Source organism: Procambarus clarkii, chromosome 23 (genome assembly GCF_040958095.1).
Source record: "Procambarus clarkii isolate CNS0578487 chromosome 23, FALCON_Pclarkii_2.0, whole genome shotgun sequence".
Lineage (NCBI taxonomy): Eukaryota > Metazoa > Arthropoda > Malacostraca > Decapoda > Cambaridae > Procambarus > Procambarus clarkii.
Window position 1 is genome coordinate 9680826 of NC_091172.1, and position 19529 is coordinate 9700354.

The 19529-nt window shown below is 42.7% G+C and overlaps 1 protein-coding gene across 3 annotated transcripts in view; it reads left to right on the top strand.

Annotated features, from left to right (window-relative positions):
* Nucleotides 1-19022, top strand: part of LOC123764055 (aprataxin and PNK-like factor) — a 61916-nt gene extending 42894 nt beyond the window's left edge. For all 3 annotated transcript variants that reach the window (XM_069329866.1, XM_069329864.1, XM_069329865.1), the window contains exons 7-9: nt 1889-2403; nt 6224-6423; nt 16405-19022. In XM_069329866.1, the coding sequence (XP_069185967.1) occupies nt 1889-2403; nt 6224-6423; nt 16405-16601 (912 nt within the window). In that variant the 3' untranslated portion in view covers nt 16602-19022. The remainder of the gene's footprint in view (nt 1-1888; nt 2404-6223; nt 6424-16404) is intronic.
* Nucleotides 19023-19529: the final 507 nt, after the last annotated feature.

Below are 19529 nucleotides of genomic sequence, written 5' to 3' on the forward strand. Positions count from 1 at the left end.
CTGGATGATGAACCCTGATGAAAGATGAACCCTCCATAGGGTTTGCCACACCGCTGCAAATTCGTGTATTATGTTCTGTGTCTTATGTAACAGGACCAACTACCGACCATTGGAGGCCTGGGCCCAGATTCACGAAAGCACTTACGCAAGCACTTACGAACGTGTACATCTTTCCTCAATCTTTGACGGCTTTTGGTTACATTTATTTAACAGATTACAAGAATGAAAAACTTCCCAATCAACTGTTGTTATTGTTATAAACAGCCTCCTGGTACTTCCGAGCTCCTTAACTGTTTAATAATTGGAAACAAAGCCCTCAAAGATTGAGAAAAGATGTACAGGTTCGTAAGTGTTTGCGTAAGTGCTTCGTGAATGTGGCCCCTGGTGTGTGCCGGCCACTACTGGCACCCACACCCACTCCACTGGTATTGACTATCATATATATACTGTATTGTATTTTCTGTTTCACAAATACAATATTGTACTGTATATATATTTGCACATCAAACTAAGTTATTAAAAATAATGCAAGATGAAAATATAATAAATATGTGTTCAGGAAACAAATTAACCAAAATACACCCCTATAGGGAAAGAAATTTTTTCTGAAGACTTGGGCTTTCACATTCAGAAGAGTGAGTTATTTGTTAGCACCTGGGGCCTGATCCCTCCGAAAATGGTATATTTGCTTGTACTGTACAGTACTCTACTGTATCAGTAATTGGGATTATCATAAAAAGTGATATTTGATGGATATTAATTTAATATTGTTTTCACAAATTAGGTTTATATGTCAAATTTTTATTTATATAAATTCAATAAATCCATTTAGTTCAATACAGTGGTACCTCGGTTTAAGAGTTTAATTTGTTCCTGGAGACAGCTCGTATTGTGAAAACTTGTAATCCGAAGCTAATTTCCCCATAAGAAATAATGGGAAATGAATTAATCTGTTCCTGACTACCCAAAAACCTCACTTCAAACTAAATTTTATACTTAATTCATCTAAATAAACCTACAAAACTATTTTCAAGTTATTACTTACCCTTGCTGATGACTGCTGTTGGCATATGGAAGATGGTGAAGAGGAGGGAGGAGAAGAGGTGTTACTGTTTGGAAGGGAAGTCCCCTTCCATTAGAACATCAGGCAGTGAGGATTTCACTGGTGAGCACACTCTGGCACATTTTGCCTGCATACCACTAGGACCTGGTTGTGGCTCACTGCTTGCTTGTCTTACTAAGAATCTGTCTAAAGACACTTTTTTTCCCTACATTTTAACACTTGTCTGTAGTAAGACATCACATTGTCATTTAAAAGGTCAATGCAACGACCTTCTACAGCTTTATCTGGGTGAGTTTTTTCAACAAAACTTTGCAGTTCTTCCCATACTTCACACATTTTCTTAATCAAGAAGGGACATCCTCCACTGCCTCTACTCACAGCTATTTTCTTAGGTTGAACCTTACCAATGGCTTTCTTGAGACCCATGGCGAGATATAATAACAACTTTTATGCTCAAATGGCAAAAAAATCTACAAAAAACTGTAAATCCTTGTGAAGAATTCAGGTGGGATAGTCACTGGGCGCAAAACACTGGTAAACTGAGGCGCGATCGCTGTGCCACCACGTGCTAGTCGGCCTGTACGTGTATTAACACCCTCGTGTTCCAAGGCAACCCTCGCCTTCCGAGGCAAATTTTCCGAGCAAATCCTGCTCATATTCCGAAAAACTCGTATGCAGGGACACTCGTATTCCGAGGTACCACTGTATCTATGAAAATATATTCTTGGATGGTATAATTTATTTTTACTCTATACAGCAGTATACTTGGCTGGATGTTCAAATATTTAATTGAAAGGAATTCTTATGAGAAACATTTGTTCACAGGCAAATCAAAATACTGGAGACAAAAACGAAGTGTCCAGCAGACGTCCAGCATTGACGGGATCTACTGCTGAGCTTGGCGATGCTCAAGGTCCAAGGATAAAACAAAATAAAGCAAACAATTGTTCTCCAATCAGAAATAAACAGTCCACAACAAGGAAGGCAACATCTTCACCCAAAAAAAGATCTTCTCCACAAACACACAGAACTAAAATTCTTCATGATATGAGCGATGAAAATAGTGAACAAGATACCGAGTCCATCGGCCAGGAAAGAGATGACAGCAATACTGAGAACCCCAGTAAAAAGAACCAGTTATCCAAAAAACATCAACTTTCACCAAGCAAGAACCATGTTGTGAGTGACAATGAAGAGGATGTAATTAATGAGGCATCTCACAGCACAGATAGTGTAAGCACAGATGCTCCCTTGCCAACCACATCTACCCTGCCCAGTCCAGCTCTTTCCCAAAGGAAAGTTCCCAGAGAAACCTGTCAGTATGGAGCCAGCTGTTATAGGTGAGTGTGTGAATACTTTTCTGAGGGTAGCCCCTTGTGGTTCCCTGAAGCTAATATCCTTGATAATGTGCCATATTACTAGGTCCCATCAGAGTTCTGTGGCCTACTGGAGACAACATTGACATTGTCCTCGCCCGTGTGGTGAGTCGGGGGTTTTAGGCTTTCCGTCATGCCCCGGTTAGGGAAGTATTATTGGTTGGGGTGGGGGCTGCACTGAGGCTGGCATAGTCTGCTTACTACCTATGTGACGGCCAACGTTTTGTCTCCAGCTGCTAGTTTGCTTGTGGTGTGGTTTCGGAGGCTTGTTCTTATTTAATTTTCTGGCGTTTTGCCCTCTGAGAATGGAGGAGGTCTGTTTAGCTGCTTATTAGGTTAGCCTAGGCTGTTTTGGCTTTCCTCCTCCGTTGCCCCCGAGGTTTCACCATTGCTACTGGTGGTCGATTTGATTTTTTTTGAGCAGGGGCTCTACCAGCTTAGCTGGCCCTAGTGCCTGGGCTTCCCTTAGGGCTGAAGTATCCTGCGGGCCCTGGAAAACCCAGTGGGCTCGGTAACGAGGAACCATCCCGTCTACTCTCGCCTTGTGCGAAGTTGACAGTTGTTCGTCGCCCCTGCCTTAGGGGGACGATCACCCCTTCTGCCTCTTCCATGCAGCCTGTTGGGTCAGTGACACCTATGACTCTGAATCATGCGGGACTTGTTCCCCGCTTGTGCTTCTGTTTAACAGTTTCTCGTCTGAGGATGATACGATTCAGGCTGTTGTGGCGTTGCGAGCTCGCTTCTCTTTTTTGCAATGCACCAGGTTGGTTGCTCGGTTGGAGGCCCCGGAGCTGCCCCGCTTGGGTTTTTGGGACCAGGCTTTGGGGCGTTGGTGTCTTTGAGCTTGGTTCCATCCACGCCCCGCTTCCTTCCCAGGAGGACGCGGTTTGCCCTGCTCCAACCCTTAGCCCCTGCTTTCGGCTTCCAAATGTCTGAGGGTTTTGGAGTCAGGGGCAGTGTTTTGCTTGGGATGAGGCTTGGCTGGCTTCGGGGGCTGCCCCTTCCAATTCGGGAGCGGAGGTGGTTGAGCCCGTTCTTCCCGCCGAGGCTTCCAGTTCATCCCAGCCGCCTTCCTTCTTGGAAGCCTTTCCCTTGAACTCTGCCTTTTCTTCAGGGTGTGGTGTGCGTGGAAGAGGTCTCTGCCCCAGGGCCTGTGTCGGGGATTCCCGGGAAAGTCCGCTTGGAGCACTTAGACACCGTTTAACCATGCTTGGGCCCTTGTGCCTTCTGGGCAGGGATTGTTGCTGCAGGGGCAGGGTTTTTCATACCTCTCTCCATGTATGACTGCGCGTTAGGAGCGGCTCACCCCCAGGTTCGTTTATGGGTGCCTTTGGGTTCCTTGGATTAGATTTTCCACCATCAGAAAATGGAGGAATGACGGAACAGGTTTGCAAGATTTTCACATATATCTTGCAATTTATCTTGCATTTATCTTTACCTAATCTCTCAAAACCTTGACGTGGTTTGTTGTCATGTGGCGACGAACCTCAGATTTTCCTTAAGGCAGTTCGGGAAGCCCTTGGTGCGTACCTTCTGTGAGACCTGCTTTATGCCTTGGTGATGGATCCGGCTTCTTTTGAGTTCAGTTCGTCTTCCCCATATTGGGTGTGTTATGAGGTTTCAGAGTCTTCCTGCCTAGCAGACTGCCAGCCAGGAAGTCTGGTTGCTGTGTCTGTGTCTTTTGACACCGGGCATCTTTCTGCGGCTCCACGTCTTTTGGTAGATTGGGCCAGTGAGGTACCTTGTTGGTTTGCTTTACTGCTCTGCACTTCGCGTCTGATCTTTCTGATGCAGGTGTATCGCCATTTCTTTGATCGGGTGGCTTCTTTGATGGTGTCCCTCCTGCGGTCTTCTTCTAGGTGACAGTATGAAGAATCTTGGCCATCTTTTCGTCATTTCTTTTCTCTTCTGGGGTTTCCGTCGATTTCGGACAGGGTTGTTTTGTCCTTTTACTATTGAGTTTTTCTGTACCAGCATCTCATGCCGAATACTGTTGCCTCGTATCACACGGTGTTGGCAGAACCGCTCCAGCTTGCGTTCGGGGTGGATGTTACTTCATCTACGTTCTGCAAGATTTCACGTGCATTTTTTCACCTCCGGCCTTCTCGTGCGCCACCTAAGCCTTCCTAGTCTTTGGACCGGTTTCTTTCTTTTCTTTCTTCTCCTCGTTTTGTGGACTTTTGTGAAGAATCAAAGGGTCCGGTGGTGGTGGATCTTGGTTACTTAGGCAGAGGGTGCTCATGTATTAATGTTCACTGTTTGCTCATGTTCACTATGCATGGTTGATTTGTAATACAATTTTATTGGAGGTGTTGCAGTTTCTGTTCTTGGTTCAAAATTGTTCCACCGATCCAAGTGTCATCTTATAGTACTGTTTCTCTCTTTGTTACTGTATCCATTGTTCACCAACACCTGTGTTATTCTTTCAAACTCCCTACTCACATTGCTCCATTCAGAGCAGTGGGTAAGGGCTTGACGAATATAAGCGTTGAGGACACTGACTTTATATTTTGTGGCACTATGCCTAATGCCTCGTAGTCCTTGGGTCCTCGTAGCCTGGTGGATAGCGCGCAGGACTCGTGATTCTGTGGCGCGGGTTCGATTCCCGCACGAGGCAGAAACAAATGGGCAAAGTTTCTTTCACTCTGAATGCCCCTGTTACCTAGCAGTAAATAGGTACCTGGGAGTTAGTCATCTGTCACGGGCTGCTTCCTGGGGGTGGAGGCCTGGTCGAGGACCGGGCCGCGGGGACACTAAAGCCCTGAAATCATCTCAAGATAACCTCAAGATAGCCTCTTATCATTTAGGCATAATCCTATGATTGGAGTACCTGGATTTTAGAGTTGCATCCACATATCGTTTTTTAAGACTTCAAAAGCAGCCAAGGCTGCTTCACCCAGTGGAAAAATCTTACTTTTTACCTAAGGTTGAATCGTGTAATAAAAATTAGGGATCTATTTGGTATAATAAGCGAACATTTCCAGTGCCCTCCTCAAAACTCCTACATTTGTAGGTCATGGTAATTCTTGATTGTAACACAATCTTTGCTGAGTTTACATAGTTCTCTCAGAAACTCATCAAAGGTCCTACTAGGCTGCTGCTGCTGCCATATAGCTAAGAGGAGTCTAGCAAATATCACATTGCAAGTTTTCACATACACACTATGTAGCATTGATGTGGCTTTTTCAAAGGTCATACATTCATATACACTATGTGATACACTGTTCACCAAAGTTCTGAGTTTGTCGAGAACATTTTCTTTAAGACTCCTCAGTGAAGTTTACAAATTTCCGATGCCAGTGTCTCCACTCTTTGGCTGTTGTAGGCGAGTCGGGATCAATATCCAGATGAATGGGCCTTAGTAGCTTGTCCATGGTAGAGTTGATATAGCTAAGTAAATTGAGTTGATCAGAATATATTTAAAGACTTGAATACTTAATCTATCTTTACTTAACCCTGTTTATTACATACTATATGGAATAATACAAAGCAAATGTATTAACAATATCTCGGATGGAAATTACAAATTAACATAATAATGAATCTTGCAAACAAGAACAAATTCTATCTGATGAATATGATATTTAGAAATATCACATTTTGCAATATGTCTAGTATAGGACTGGCGATGTCTCCATCAATTAGCTTTGATCAACTCACATCTACAAGTTATTTTTTATTTGTCTTGTAATGTGAAATGTTATATTGTTTTGTGTTGTTTGTAAATCAAACACACAGAAACATATATGAGAAATGTCACTAGTTTCTGGCTTATTTTTTTCAGGAAGAACCCCAAACATCGAGCAGATTTTGCTCATTATGGGGATTCAGACTACAATGAAAATCCCTCAGGCTCTGAAGATTCAGATGATGACCGACCTCAGTGTGAATTTGGTGTTGATTGTTATCGAAAAAATCCTCAACATCGTCGAGACTTCCGTCACAGTAGGGTTCCCCAACCACAACGGAAAGCAAAACGAAAAGGTTAGATTCATATAGTCTGTTTCTAGGGAGGAACTCCTTGTGGATCCCTGAAGCACTCTTGCAGAGATGACCCCTAACTAGTAGATTATATAAGCTGTGGGAATGAATTTGGTCTACCAGGGACCAGAGTCAAAACCTGGCCCTCCTCACAGAGGCACAGAGAGCAGGTGACACTGCCACCTCACCAAGTAGGGGCACCCAGAAAGTCAGCAAACTAGTACAGACCACAGCATGGGTTCAAAAAGACTGAAGCTTCACAACCCACCAAATGAACTTCCCCAACAATGTAAACAAACGATGACATATTTCTTGAAAAAAGCATGCACTAGTTTGTCCTGCCCCTCCCAATCATTTGTGGAGGCAGAGGGGTCTGAGCTCAGGCTGTCCACTGGCTCAAGCCCTCAATTCCGCCACCGATGCATAACCTTCCAGATATCTGTAGTAGGAACCCAGTAGCTGTGGCTGACCCTTGTGCTTTTCAGCTAAGTGTTTCCCTGTGTGCTTTGTTGTGTACACTGTGGATATTGTATGGATTTAGCTTTTAGAGTGGTTTGAGCTGCATGTCCTCAGGGCTACCTTCCCCAAGTGCTCTCTAGTGCTGCCCCTGCACTAACAGAGTTCTCTTCTCTGGTGTGTTCGAGAGTGTGCTCCCTTAAAGATCCTTCCTGCTTGGGGTGCCCTTGCCTTGGGTGAGTCAGGAGTCTTGTTGCCTCTCTGTCTTGACCTGGGTTAGGAGTGAGCTTTGGTTGGTGGGGTGCACTGGTGGCATGCAAACTTGTATATATGGTGCACCAAAGTCGGCCTTCACAGCTGTTTAGTCGGCTTACTTTTAGGTCTGGCGTGGCATCCCCATTGTTTGGGAGTCCTGCTTGGTTTATTCATCAGGCCCTGGAAATCCCCTACAGGTTTAATTGGGCTGTGGAAATTCCCTCCAAGTCCATTCTTGCCTTGTGCAAGTTTGAGGGTTGTTCATCATATGTGCCATAGGGGATATGATCATTCGTATTACCTCTGCCATACCACCTGTTAGGTCAAAGACACTTACAACCCAGAGTTCTGTGGGTTTCCACTTCCCATGTTGACACTTTTATCTGACCCTCCACATAAAGTTAGTGTGTATTAGGTGGCTACCGCTTTGCAAGTTCATTTTGCCTACTTGTAGCGGTCTAGGTTGTGTGCCCAGTTAGATGGCCCAGCGTTGGCATTCCCACAACATGCACTCAAAAAGAATTACTGGAAAAATAGGAAGATAGATCTTCAGTTTCTTAATGAACAGAATCCTGTGTGTAATAATTGATGAAGTAAAATCCGAATCATCCAACTTGAAAAGCTCAGTCCCCCTAGGATACTGTGTATTTGCTGCAGCACTTTTTATCATTCTCATTTCGGATATAGACAAGGACACAAACCATAGTACTGTGTCATCCTTTGCAGATGACACTGCATGTGAAAAAGTATATAATTAGTTAGTAGTTAGTAACAGTTGATTGATTGACAGTTGAGAGGCAGGCCGTAAGAGCAGAACTCAACCCCCGCAAGCACAACTAGGTGAATACACTAGGATTTTTATGAGGGCAGACAACGTAGAGGACACATAGCAAACCTCCACTCTGACCTGACCAATCAAACCTCATTTAAAGTCAGGTGTTTCAATGGGCCACAAAAATATGATGTTTAAGGAAGATAAGTTCCAGTTCCTGCACTATGGAAAAAACAAAAATATAAAAGTGAAAAATTAAAAAAAATATATATAAAGCGGTCAAATTACACCATAGAACAAAAGAACAATTTAAAAGATCTGGGTATAATCATGTCAAAAGACCTTATTTTTAAAAAATGCAATAAAGCAGTTGTCATAACTGCAAGAAAAATGAGATTAGATAAAAAGAACCTTTCAAACAAGAGATGATACACCAATGATGATACTCTTCAAGACACTAGTTCTCTCTAGAGTGGAATACTGCTGCAATCCACTCAATAAAACATCAAAATTATTGGGACCAATTAAAATGTTTAAATCTATATGCTCTAGAGGACAGGCGAGAGAGATACATAATAATCTGCAGTTGGAAAATATTAGACAGACTGTTTCTAAATCTGTACATGGGAATAACATCATATGAGACCAGGTGGAATGGCAGGATGTGCAAAATATCTCTCTTGAAAAGACCTTTCAACACACTCCCGCTACACATAAGGCCACATATCTTTGTTTCTTGAACAATATGTTCTATGAGCAGCTCATTCATCCATTCAAGTGGATGAATGGACACAATTTTAGTTAGGAGCAAGGGAGGAATCCCGATCATATGTGGCATTCTTCCAAGAAAGGGAGTGGGAAATGAATGGATGTCGAGGGCACTTGGTGTCAATTGTATGCATAAATTGTATAATTGAAGTATGCCATAAAACAGTTCATTTCACTCATGTTCTCACCAGTTTATGGGAAACGTCCGTAACCCCTATATTTGTAACATCAAATTTGTGAAACAAAGTGAGCACCAACTCCCCACCTGCTGTTCTACTGGTGGTACCACCAACACCACAGCTATGTATCCTAGTACCAACAAAAGTATGTTAGCTAGGAGATGAAGCCTGTCTACTACACATACTGCAGGCACGAACAGATGAAGAGAATGGCATATAAGGTAAAGATGAGGGCATTCTTCCCTCATTTTTCCCATGTGACATCACATGGCAGTATTTCACTGGGCGAGAAGTTGGTGGCAGAGCTATGCCTGGTAACACCACATATACTGCTAAAACTATTATCAGATTCCACATCACTAAATCCAGAAAATGAGTCATATTCCATAGGTTTGTGGCCCAAAGGAACAGCATGTTGCACAGACTTATATGGCTTGTCTGATGGTGAGAGTGGTGGTGCGGAATGGGGGCATAGCAGCAGTGGTGAGGGTGCACACATCACCCTGGGTACACACGTGTGTGTCAATATCACTGTTTATATCACTTCATTCTGAGCCCTGATCATAATCTTCATCAAAGTAATTTTCCTCGTATGCCAGAAACGGTCTATCTTGAATTTCTTCATCAGTTAGCATTTGTGTAGACAGTGGCATTGTGAGGCAGAGGATCGTGTGAGATTATATATCTCTCGAGTATATCTCTGGCAACTGCAAAATACCCCTCAGGGCCCACATTGGGTGCCAGATGTGGTATTATATACCTTGATTGGACTATAGTTCCTGGGCAATCTAGCTTCATGAGTGGATGCCAGATGTGATATTTAAAACTCGATGAGAATATAGGCAAATGCCAGAGTCCAGTTTCCTGGCACTCCTACCACTAGGTTGTTGCTCCTCAATTGCTTGTAGCCATCTTAAGGGTAGCCAATGGTCCTCACACCAAATTTAAGTACAGGTATTTAATGTTTGGGCTATGATTAGGTTTGATCCTAAGAGCCAACACCAGTTAAATTCACAAGATAAGATTGTAACTTGCAGCAGGGGCACTCTTAGGAGGCAGTACTCTTGGAAGGTATGACGTAAAGACACGTTGGCATTTAAAAATTATTTATTCAACAAACTTACTGACTAATACAACACAAGACAAAGTTAACAATTACATTAATGTCTTGAGTTTCAATTGACAGCTATTCAATTACCTGTACAGTAGGAATCTGTCCCACTGCTCACAGTTGGTAAAATCATGAGAACATGTCTTGGACTCTTTTGCTTGGGCAGAGAACAACAACAGTGAATTAACTGAACAATGGTAACACTTGAACTTGATTTGTAATCAACACTTACAATTAGCAAAACAAAAGGATAATTAACAATCAACCAGTGACAGGCTTGTCAGTAAGACAATTTGTAATAATCAAATTAATTACATTAACACGCGTCCCTGGGATGGCAATTAAATCAAATGGTTAATTATGTTAATGATTCTGTTACAAGGACAAGAACCACTCAATTACAATCAATCCAATTAAAATATACAATTACTTAATTATGTTAACTACTGTCCTTCAGATAACACGGGCTCACCATAGCCCGTGCTACTTGGAATTTGTTGTTCCAAGTAGCGAATCTTAAACAACAACAACAACTTCAGATAATCAAAGACAATTTTCGTCAAGTACAATCTGTCGCCAAGACAATTACACAATCAGTAAGTAATTACTTAACAGGCTGCCACAGACAGTTAATCAGTCAAGATGAATTACGTTAAGTACACTATCATACAAACAGCAGGTAACAGATATCACTCGTTCCCTTCAATTACAACACAATAACCCACCGTACTTCACAACAAATGGACTAAAGTACAATACAGCACTAATCCCACAATAATCAAGTACTGTAATGATAAGGATAATAATGACAATACCATCAGGGTATCACATAGACAATCCACTCACAATTACTGAACAATGAATTAACTACTCAATCTCTGGTTCTCTGGTATGAGACAGAACAAAACAATATCTCACAGGCATCAATTAAATGAGAATAACGGTATATATAAACCGCACAATCACCTGGAAATTATGTCAATATGTATCGGTAAACACAGGAGGCCTGTGTTTACTTGATTGTTGGAAAAGGTCTTGACCTGCCAACCACATCCTCTCTTCAGTACCATGCCCCACTATAATGGGATATTTGCATCCTTAGTTTTTGCTGTACTCTACATTATACCTGTAACTTTCTACATTACATTATAGCTGTAACTTTCTTATGCTGGCACCCACAACGGCCATTGTGGTGCCAACGGACAGCTGTTGACATACACTGTCTTCAGATACCCAACAAGGAAGACTTAAGTCTCGTATTAATGAAACTAGACTTGGTGTTCTGTGTGCACTCATGAGGGCTTCAAAATGGCGGTGTCCACGCTCCACCACACATTTAAGCTAGCTGGCGAGCTCTGCCCTTCACAGATCATGCATCAACCATGGTAGCTTGATACAATTTGAAGCCCTCCTTTCAATGCAGCTTACTCAAGATTTTTTTTTTTTAAGATAGTAGCTGTTTATTATTGCCCCTGGCCAGCATCAGGTTGTATAGGATGTAAAGGATTTTGGAATAATGATGTCTGATGACCTAAATTTTAGGGAGCATAACCAAACAAATATTGTGGCAGCTACGAAAATGATAGGATGGATTACGAGAACTTTCAAATCCAGAGATCCCATCACAGTGGTTGTACTCTTCAAATCTCTTGTGTTGTCCTGTCTTGAGTACTGCTCAGTACTCACTTCCCCATTCAGAGCAGGAGAGATTGCTGAAATAGAGGGAGTACAGAGAACATATACGGGATACATAAACGAGATAAAGCATCTAAATTATTAGGATCGTCTCAAAGCTCTCCGAATGTACTCGCTAGAAAGACGACGGCAGATATATCAAATAATATACACGTGGAAAATACTGGAGGGTCAGGTCCCAAATCTGCACAGTAAAATAACATACATGAAAGCAGCCACCTCACAGGAAGTGGCATGCTCCACTACCCAGCTGATGGAAAGAAAAAGATCAGTGGCAGCTGTGGGAATTAAAGAGCAGGAAGGTTCCAACAGGACAGAGTGGAATGATAAGGACAATGCAGCAGTGAATGAAATACTGAAGGCACTAGAGATGGAAGGGGCTGAGCATAGAATTGAGGTGGTTTTCAGGCTAGGCAGGTACAACAAAGACCGAGACCGTGTGTTAAAGATAGTGTTTGCAAATGAGAACACAAAGGAGATGATTCTCACAAAGAAAAGCCACCTGCAACATGTGGGAGAATTAAAAAAAGTATTCCTCCAGAGTGACATGACGAGGGAGGAGAGAGCCATGGCGGCAGAAGCAAGGAAGAAGCGCAGGGCGAGAGAGGAAAACCAGGAACTCGCAGCTCCCAACACAACATCCCCAGAGGTGAGGGGGAAACCCACAACCAGATACCCAGTAACACCAGAGGGGTGGGCAACCACACAACCCTCCTCTGCATAGAAAACCTCCCTACCCCAAATCCTCCCTGCCCCCCACTCAAAAGCTCAGCCAAATCTTCCTCCCCCCACACCCTATTCCCACCCTGCTACCCTTTCCCTCCTCCTGCCATGTCCCCCTTACCCCCTTTTCCTTCCGGTCCTCCCTCCCCCTTCATCCCATACCCTCCCTGTCCCCCCCCCCCCCTTCATTTGAACCCTGCCCCTCACCCCAGTATCCTCTGAGACCCTGTTATCCACCTCACAAATCCTCACACCCATGGAACAGCTTCCTCCACCAGCAGAACACTCACCAAGGAGGCGATTTGAGAAGGGACAGAAGAAAGCGAGCCTCAGAGCAATGTACACTAACATAGATGGAATTTCAAGTAAAGCAAATGAGCTTGGAGAATGGGTACTAGAGGAAAACCCAGACATAATAGCACTCACAGAAACCATAACAAATGCAGTGTTCCCACAGGAATATTATGTTATGAGGAAAGAGAGAGAAGGAAGAGGCGGTGGTGGTGTAGCTCTGCTGGTAAGAAAGGGCTGGGACTTTGAGTAGATGGTTATTCAGGGCTGTGAGGGTTTCAGTGACTACATAACAGGTACCATAACAAGTGGAGGACAAAAAATTATACTCGTAGTCATATATAATCCACCACCAAATGACAAAAGACCCAGACAGGAATATGATAGAAACATGGCCACCATTAACATAATAGAGAGAGCAGCTCCTGTTGCCAGCAGGAATGGATCTGGACGGCTGGTCATGCGAGACTGCAACCACGGGAAAATAGACTGGGAGAACAGAGATTCGCATGGAGGCCCAGAAACATGGAGAGCTAAGCTGCTGGACGTGGCAGCAAGATACTTTCTAAGCCAGCACATCAAGGAACCAACAAGAATGAGAGGAGAAGGTGAACCAACCATGCTCGATCTGATATTTACCCTAAATGAAGATATTCATTATCTTCATTACATCATTATATTATATCATTATATTATATATTATATCATTATATATATATCATTATATCTTCATTATATTATATATGATATAATAGGATATTCTACCCTAAATTACCCTTAAGATGGAAGCACCCTTGGGAATGAGTGACCACAGTGTATTAAATTTTGAGTACCTGGTAGAGCTAGGAATTATCTCCCCCAGAAAAGAACTAGGAAACAAAAGGCTGGCATACCGAAAGGGGAACTATGAGGAGATGAGACATTTCCTGAGGGAAATACCTTGAGACACAGACCTCAGAGATAAGTCTGTACAAGATATGATGGACTATGTCACCCAAAAGTGTCAGGAGGCAGTAAACAGGTTCATCCCGTCCCAAAGGGAAAAATCCGAGATGCAACAGAAGAATCCATGGTATAATAGGGCATGTGATGGAAGCAAAGGGACTGAACAAAAGTACGTGGAGGAACATCCGGAATAACAGAACACCAGAAAACAGAGAGAGATACCAGAGAACCAGGAATGAGTATGTCAGGGTGAGAACAGAAGCTGAGAAAAATTATGAAAATGATATAGCAAACAAAGCCAAGACCGAACCAAAGCTGCTCCATAGTCACATCAGGAGGAAAACAGTGAAAACAGTGAAAGAACAGGTAATGAAACTTAGAACAGGCGAGGACAGGTATACAAAGAATGACAAAGAGGTGTGTGAAGAACTCAATAAGAGGTTCCAGGAGGTCTTCACAATAGAACAAGGTGAGGTCACTGTGCTAGGAGAAGGGGAAGTAAACCAGGCGGCCTTGGAAGGGTTCGAAATTATGAGCGAGGAGGTCAAGAGAGACCTGCTGGATCTGGATGTTAGAAAGGCTGTTGGTCCAGATGAGATCTCACCATGGGTACTGAAAGAGTGTGCAGAGGCACTTTGCATGCCACTCTCCATAGTGTATAGTAGGTCAATGGAGACGGGAGACCTACCATAAATATGAAAGACAGTAAATGTGGTCCCAATATACAAAAAGGGCGACAGGCAAGAGGCACTGAACTACAGGCCAGTGTCCTTGACTTGTATACCATGCAAGGTGATGGAGAAGATCGTGGGAAAAAACCTAGTAACACATCTGGAGAGAAGGGACTTCGTGACAAATCGCCCACATGGATTCAGGGAGGGTAAATCTTGCCTGACTGGCTTAATAGAATTCTACGACCAGGTGACAAAGATTAAGCAAGAAAGAGAAGGCTGGGCGGCCTGCAATTTCTTGGATTGTCGGAAAGCCTCTGACACAGTACCGCATAAGAGGCTGGTACATAAGCTAGAGAGACAGGCAGGTGTAGCTGGTAAGGTGCTCCAGTGGATAAGGGAGTATCTAAGCAATAGGAAGCAGAGAGTTACGGTGAGGGTTGAGACCTCAGATTGGCGTGAAGTCACCAGTGGGTCCCACAGGGCTCTGTACTCGGTCCTATCTTGTTTCTGATATATGTAAATGATCTCCCGGAGGGTATAGATTCATTTCTCTCAATGTTTGCTGACGATGCCAAAATTATGAGAAGGATTAAGACAGAGGAGGACTGCTTGAGGCTTCAAGAAGACCTAGACAAACTGAAGGAATGATCGAACAAATGGTTGTTAGAGTTTAATCCAAGCAAATGTAATGTAATGAAGATAGGCGTAGGGAACAGGAGGCCAGATACTAGGTATCATCTGGGAGATGAAATTCTTCAAGAGTCAGAGAGAGAAAAAGACTTGGGGGGTTGACATCACGCCAGACCTGCCCCCTGAAGCCCATATCAAGAGGATAACATCAGCGGCATATGCCAGGCTGGCCAACATAAGAACGGCATTCAAAAACTTGTGTAAAGAATCATTCAGAACTTTGTATACCACATATGTCAGGCCAATCCTGGAGTATGCAGCCCCAGCATGGAGTCCATATCTAGTCAAGGATAAGACCAAACTGGAAAAGGTTCAAGGGTTTGCCACCAGACTAGTACCCGAGCTGAGAGGTATGAGCTACGAGGAGAGGCTATGGGAATTAAACCTCACTTCACTGGAAGACAGAAGAGTTAGTGGGACATGATCACCACATTCAAGATTCTCAAGGGAATTGATAGGGTAGATAAAGACAGGCTATTTAACACAAGGGGCACATGCACTAGGGGACACAGGTGGAAACTGAGTGCCCAAATGAGCCACAGAGATATTAGAAAGAACTTTTTTAGTGTCAGAGTGGTTGACAAATGGAATGAATTAGGAAGTGATGTGGTGGAGGCTGACTCCATACACAGTTTCAAGTGTAGATATGATGAAGCCCAATAGGCTCGGGAACCTGTACACCTGTTGATTGACGGTTGAGAGGCGGGACCAAAGAGCCAGAACTCAACCCCCGCAAGCACAATTAGGTGAGTACTAGAGTGAACGATATGGAAGAAAATGCAGAATAGAACCAGTGAAGAGCAGGGGTGCCATAGGCACAATTAGAAAGAACTGTATAAACATCAGAGGTCCATGGTTGTTCAACATACTTCCAGCGAGCATAAGAAATATTGCCAGAACAACAGTGGACTTCTTCAAGAGGAAACTAGATAGTTTCTTCCAAGGAGTGCCGGACCAACCGGGCTGCGGTGGGTATGTGGGCCTGCGGGCCGCTGTAAGCAATTGCCTAGTGGACTAAACTCTCACAAGTCAAGCCTGGCCTCGGGCCGGGCTTGAGGAGTAGAAGAACTCCCAGAACCCAATCAACAAGGTATCAACCAGGTTGCCCCTTTACCATGCAGGACTTTTAAATCTTACACAGTACTCTAAATTATCCCTCCTTTACTCACATACTAGGCTCAGAAATGGTGCAATCATCCTTGTCTAACATGCGCATTTGAAGGGTTAATATGTCCTGAGGACAAATGGTTACCAGATTTGGTAAGCAATTATATGACAAGAAGGTTACAACCTAAAACTTGTTCATGTTCACGAAGTTACTAGACTTAACATATAAGCAAGAAAGCTTGCTTGTTTATCTGGCTCTCTAGCTAGCCAGATTTCTTGTATGCAGTAAAATTATTTTAATCGCTATTTTAATTTTAGCTCGTCGGCAGAAACAGGATGCAGAGAGTGGATCTGATGAATATGATTATGATGACCCATTCCTGAATGATGGTAGTTCAGATGATTACGCACCAACGGAGTCTGGCTCAGACTCGGCAATGGATGCAGATGAAGCAGACGTGGAAGACACTAAGCGGATGTTAAATGAAGCTAAAAAATTTGTGAAAAAAAAGTAGCTGCACTTTGCTATGAATTATAGTTTGCCACTTTAGTTGTGAAAGGAACTGAATTGTATACCTCTTGTATTTTGCACCTAATAATGATGACTAATGGTTTAAATTTTAAAATCTTTGAATCAGATTTTGTCTTACAGAAGAAAGATGTGGTCTGCCTTAAAACAGCACTAATTGCTTCACATCTTCCTCAGAAAGTTTACCTGGTTAGTATTGATTTGTTACATTTATTTATGCGTATTGGATTAGCAGTAGCCAAAGTTCACAACGTCTATGAATTTGACTAGGAGATATACCTTAAATATTTAATTGAAACCAATGTTTGTGAACGAGCCACTACCAAATGCGCGATTAAAAAAAAACTTTCAAACTTGTATCAAACTATACAGTGGTACCTCAGCTTATGAATTTAATCATTCCCAGAGACGGTTCGTAACCCGAAAATTCATAAACCGAAGTGAATTTTCCCCATAAGAAATAATGTAAATTTAATTAATCCATTCCATGCTCCCAAAAATATTAACTTCAAAGTAAATTTATACTAATTTACCCAAATCTTTAGTACTAAAGTATGTACAAGTTATTGCTTACCTTTATTGATGACTCTTGTTGGGGTGTGGAATACGGTGAGGAGGGAGGGAGGGAGGGAGGGAGGAAGAGAGGTGTTAGTGTTTGGAAGGGGAGTCCCCTTCCATTATAACATCAGGCAGTGATGATTTTTCTGGGGTACTCTCTCTCTCCTACGTTTTGCAGAAGTACCACTAGGATTGTGGCTCACTGTTTGCTTGTCTTGCTAAGAATCTGTCTAAAGACACTTTTTTCCTACATTTTAACACTTGTCTGTGGTGAAACATCACATTGTCATTTAAAAGGTCAGTGCAACAGCCTGCTACAGCTTTATCTGGGTGAGGTTTTCAACAAAACTTTGCAGTTCTTCCCATACACTACACATTTTTTTAATGAGGAAGGGACATCCTTTACTGCTTCTACTCACAACTATTTTCATAGGTTGAATCTTACCACTGACTTTCTTGGGACCCATAGCGAGATATATAATGATTACTTCTATGTTCAAATACCCAAAAATCCGAACAACACTGAAATTCTTTGCAAAGAATTCAGGCGCGATTGTCACTAGGCAGGAGGCACTCGTAAACTTAGATGCAGTTGCCGTGCCACCACGCGCTAGGTTGGCCACGCGTGTATCAACAAACTGCGTTACCCAAGGCAAAGTTCATAACCCGATTCGGATTTTACGAAGCAATTGGTCTCGTAACTCGAAAAGTTCGTAAAGAGGAGCATTCGTAAGCCGAGGTGTCACTGTACTGTATATGGAAAGAGTTTCTCAGATGTATCTAAATACAGTATAGGAAAAAACACTACTTGGGTACTGATCGTAGAACCTTCCTGAAATGCGCTCGTAACCCATTCTTCAAGCATAATCTGTTGTTGAATAAAGACCGTGTGATCTGCACTATCAAGAAGAAGTCTCTCCTGGTTAACACTCCAACAAATCTTGGCTATCACATACCCCAAATTGCTAAGAAACGTCTCTACGAGTTCTGGTACAATGTGGTAAAATCAGCGTACAAGATTAAAGCTAGTTTATTATATACAGAGACAGACTCTTTCAACATTAAACCTCACCTGTCAGGATGTGTTTGAAAAGTTGAATAAGTCTCCTCTCTTTGACTGTATGGATTTTACCAACTTTCTTGACACTTGCCCATCATATTCCACAGCACGTGAAGGTGAGCTAGACTTGCTCAAGTCAAAAATTGGGTCTAAGATCATTGAACAATTAATTGCTCTTAGACATAAAACATACTCTTTCACCATGCAGGATGGGGAACATACCTGTTAAGTGTAAGGGAGTACCATACCACTAAGAGAAACTGTCATACGAGTCATTTCAACACATACTTGAAACGAACACTTCAATCCGTTTTGTGTCCAGATCTATATGAAATGTGCAAGGAAAGCTCTGCACATGTGGCAGTACATGCAGAGGTTTGTCAACATTATATGATAAAAGCTACATTCTAAGTTCATCTCGGTCGTTAGCATATGGCCATCCGGACATGTCAAACAATGATGAAGAGATGGAGGTAGAGGTTGAGGTTGAGGAAGTGGTGTATGTGGAGGAGGGAGAAGATGTGGAAATGTTGAAAGGGGTAGAGCTAGAAGAAGTAGATATAGAGGATGACGAAGTGATAAAAGTGGAAGAACTTCCTGCACAATCACTGAGACTTTTTTCCATATTCCTTCCCTGGAGTAGGAGAGATGCTTCAGCACAGTCTGTTTCACCCTCAGTAGAAAAAACTTTGTATAAATTTAGTTAAGTTATGTATGATGTGATGCTGCTTTGTTACCATGTAGTAAAATAATTTATGATGGAATGTAAATAAATATTCTGATTATTAATGCTTGTCTTTCTTAATTCCTATATATATTAACTTAATAAAGGCCCATCGCTTAGCAAATACTACGACACTAGCTGATAAGTAGTGCAGTGGAACCTCGGTTGACGACTACCCTAAAAGACTAATTTTTTAGAAAACGACGTCATTCATCGTAAAATTTGAATTGGTACATGGCGGTTTACTTGGAAGACGATGTCTGTTCGTACGCGTGTGGGTCGAACGAGTGCGTGGTGCTAGGGGCGTGGGGTGAAGCGCACTCTCAGTTTGTTTACAAGTCTATCACGCGGGGCAAAGTAGTCTATTTACAAGTCTATCACGCATAGTGACGACTGCGGCCATGCTTCTTTGTTAAGAATTTCATTGTTTGCCTGCTTTTCTGGGGGAAACCCCTATGGCTCCTGGGAGCTATCCAGCTATCCAGGCTGATAGGGATAGTCCTAACTTTTGGCATCAGTCGATGTGGGTGGAGTTCTAGGCCTACCGGGGACCACAGCCAGAACCTGGCCCC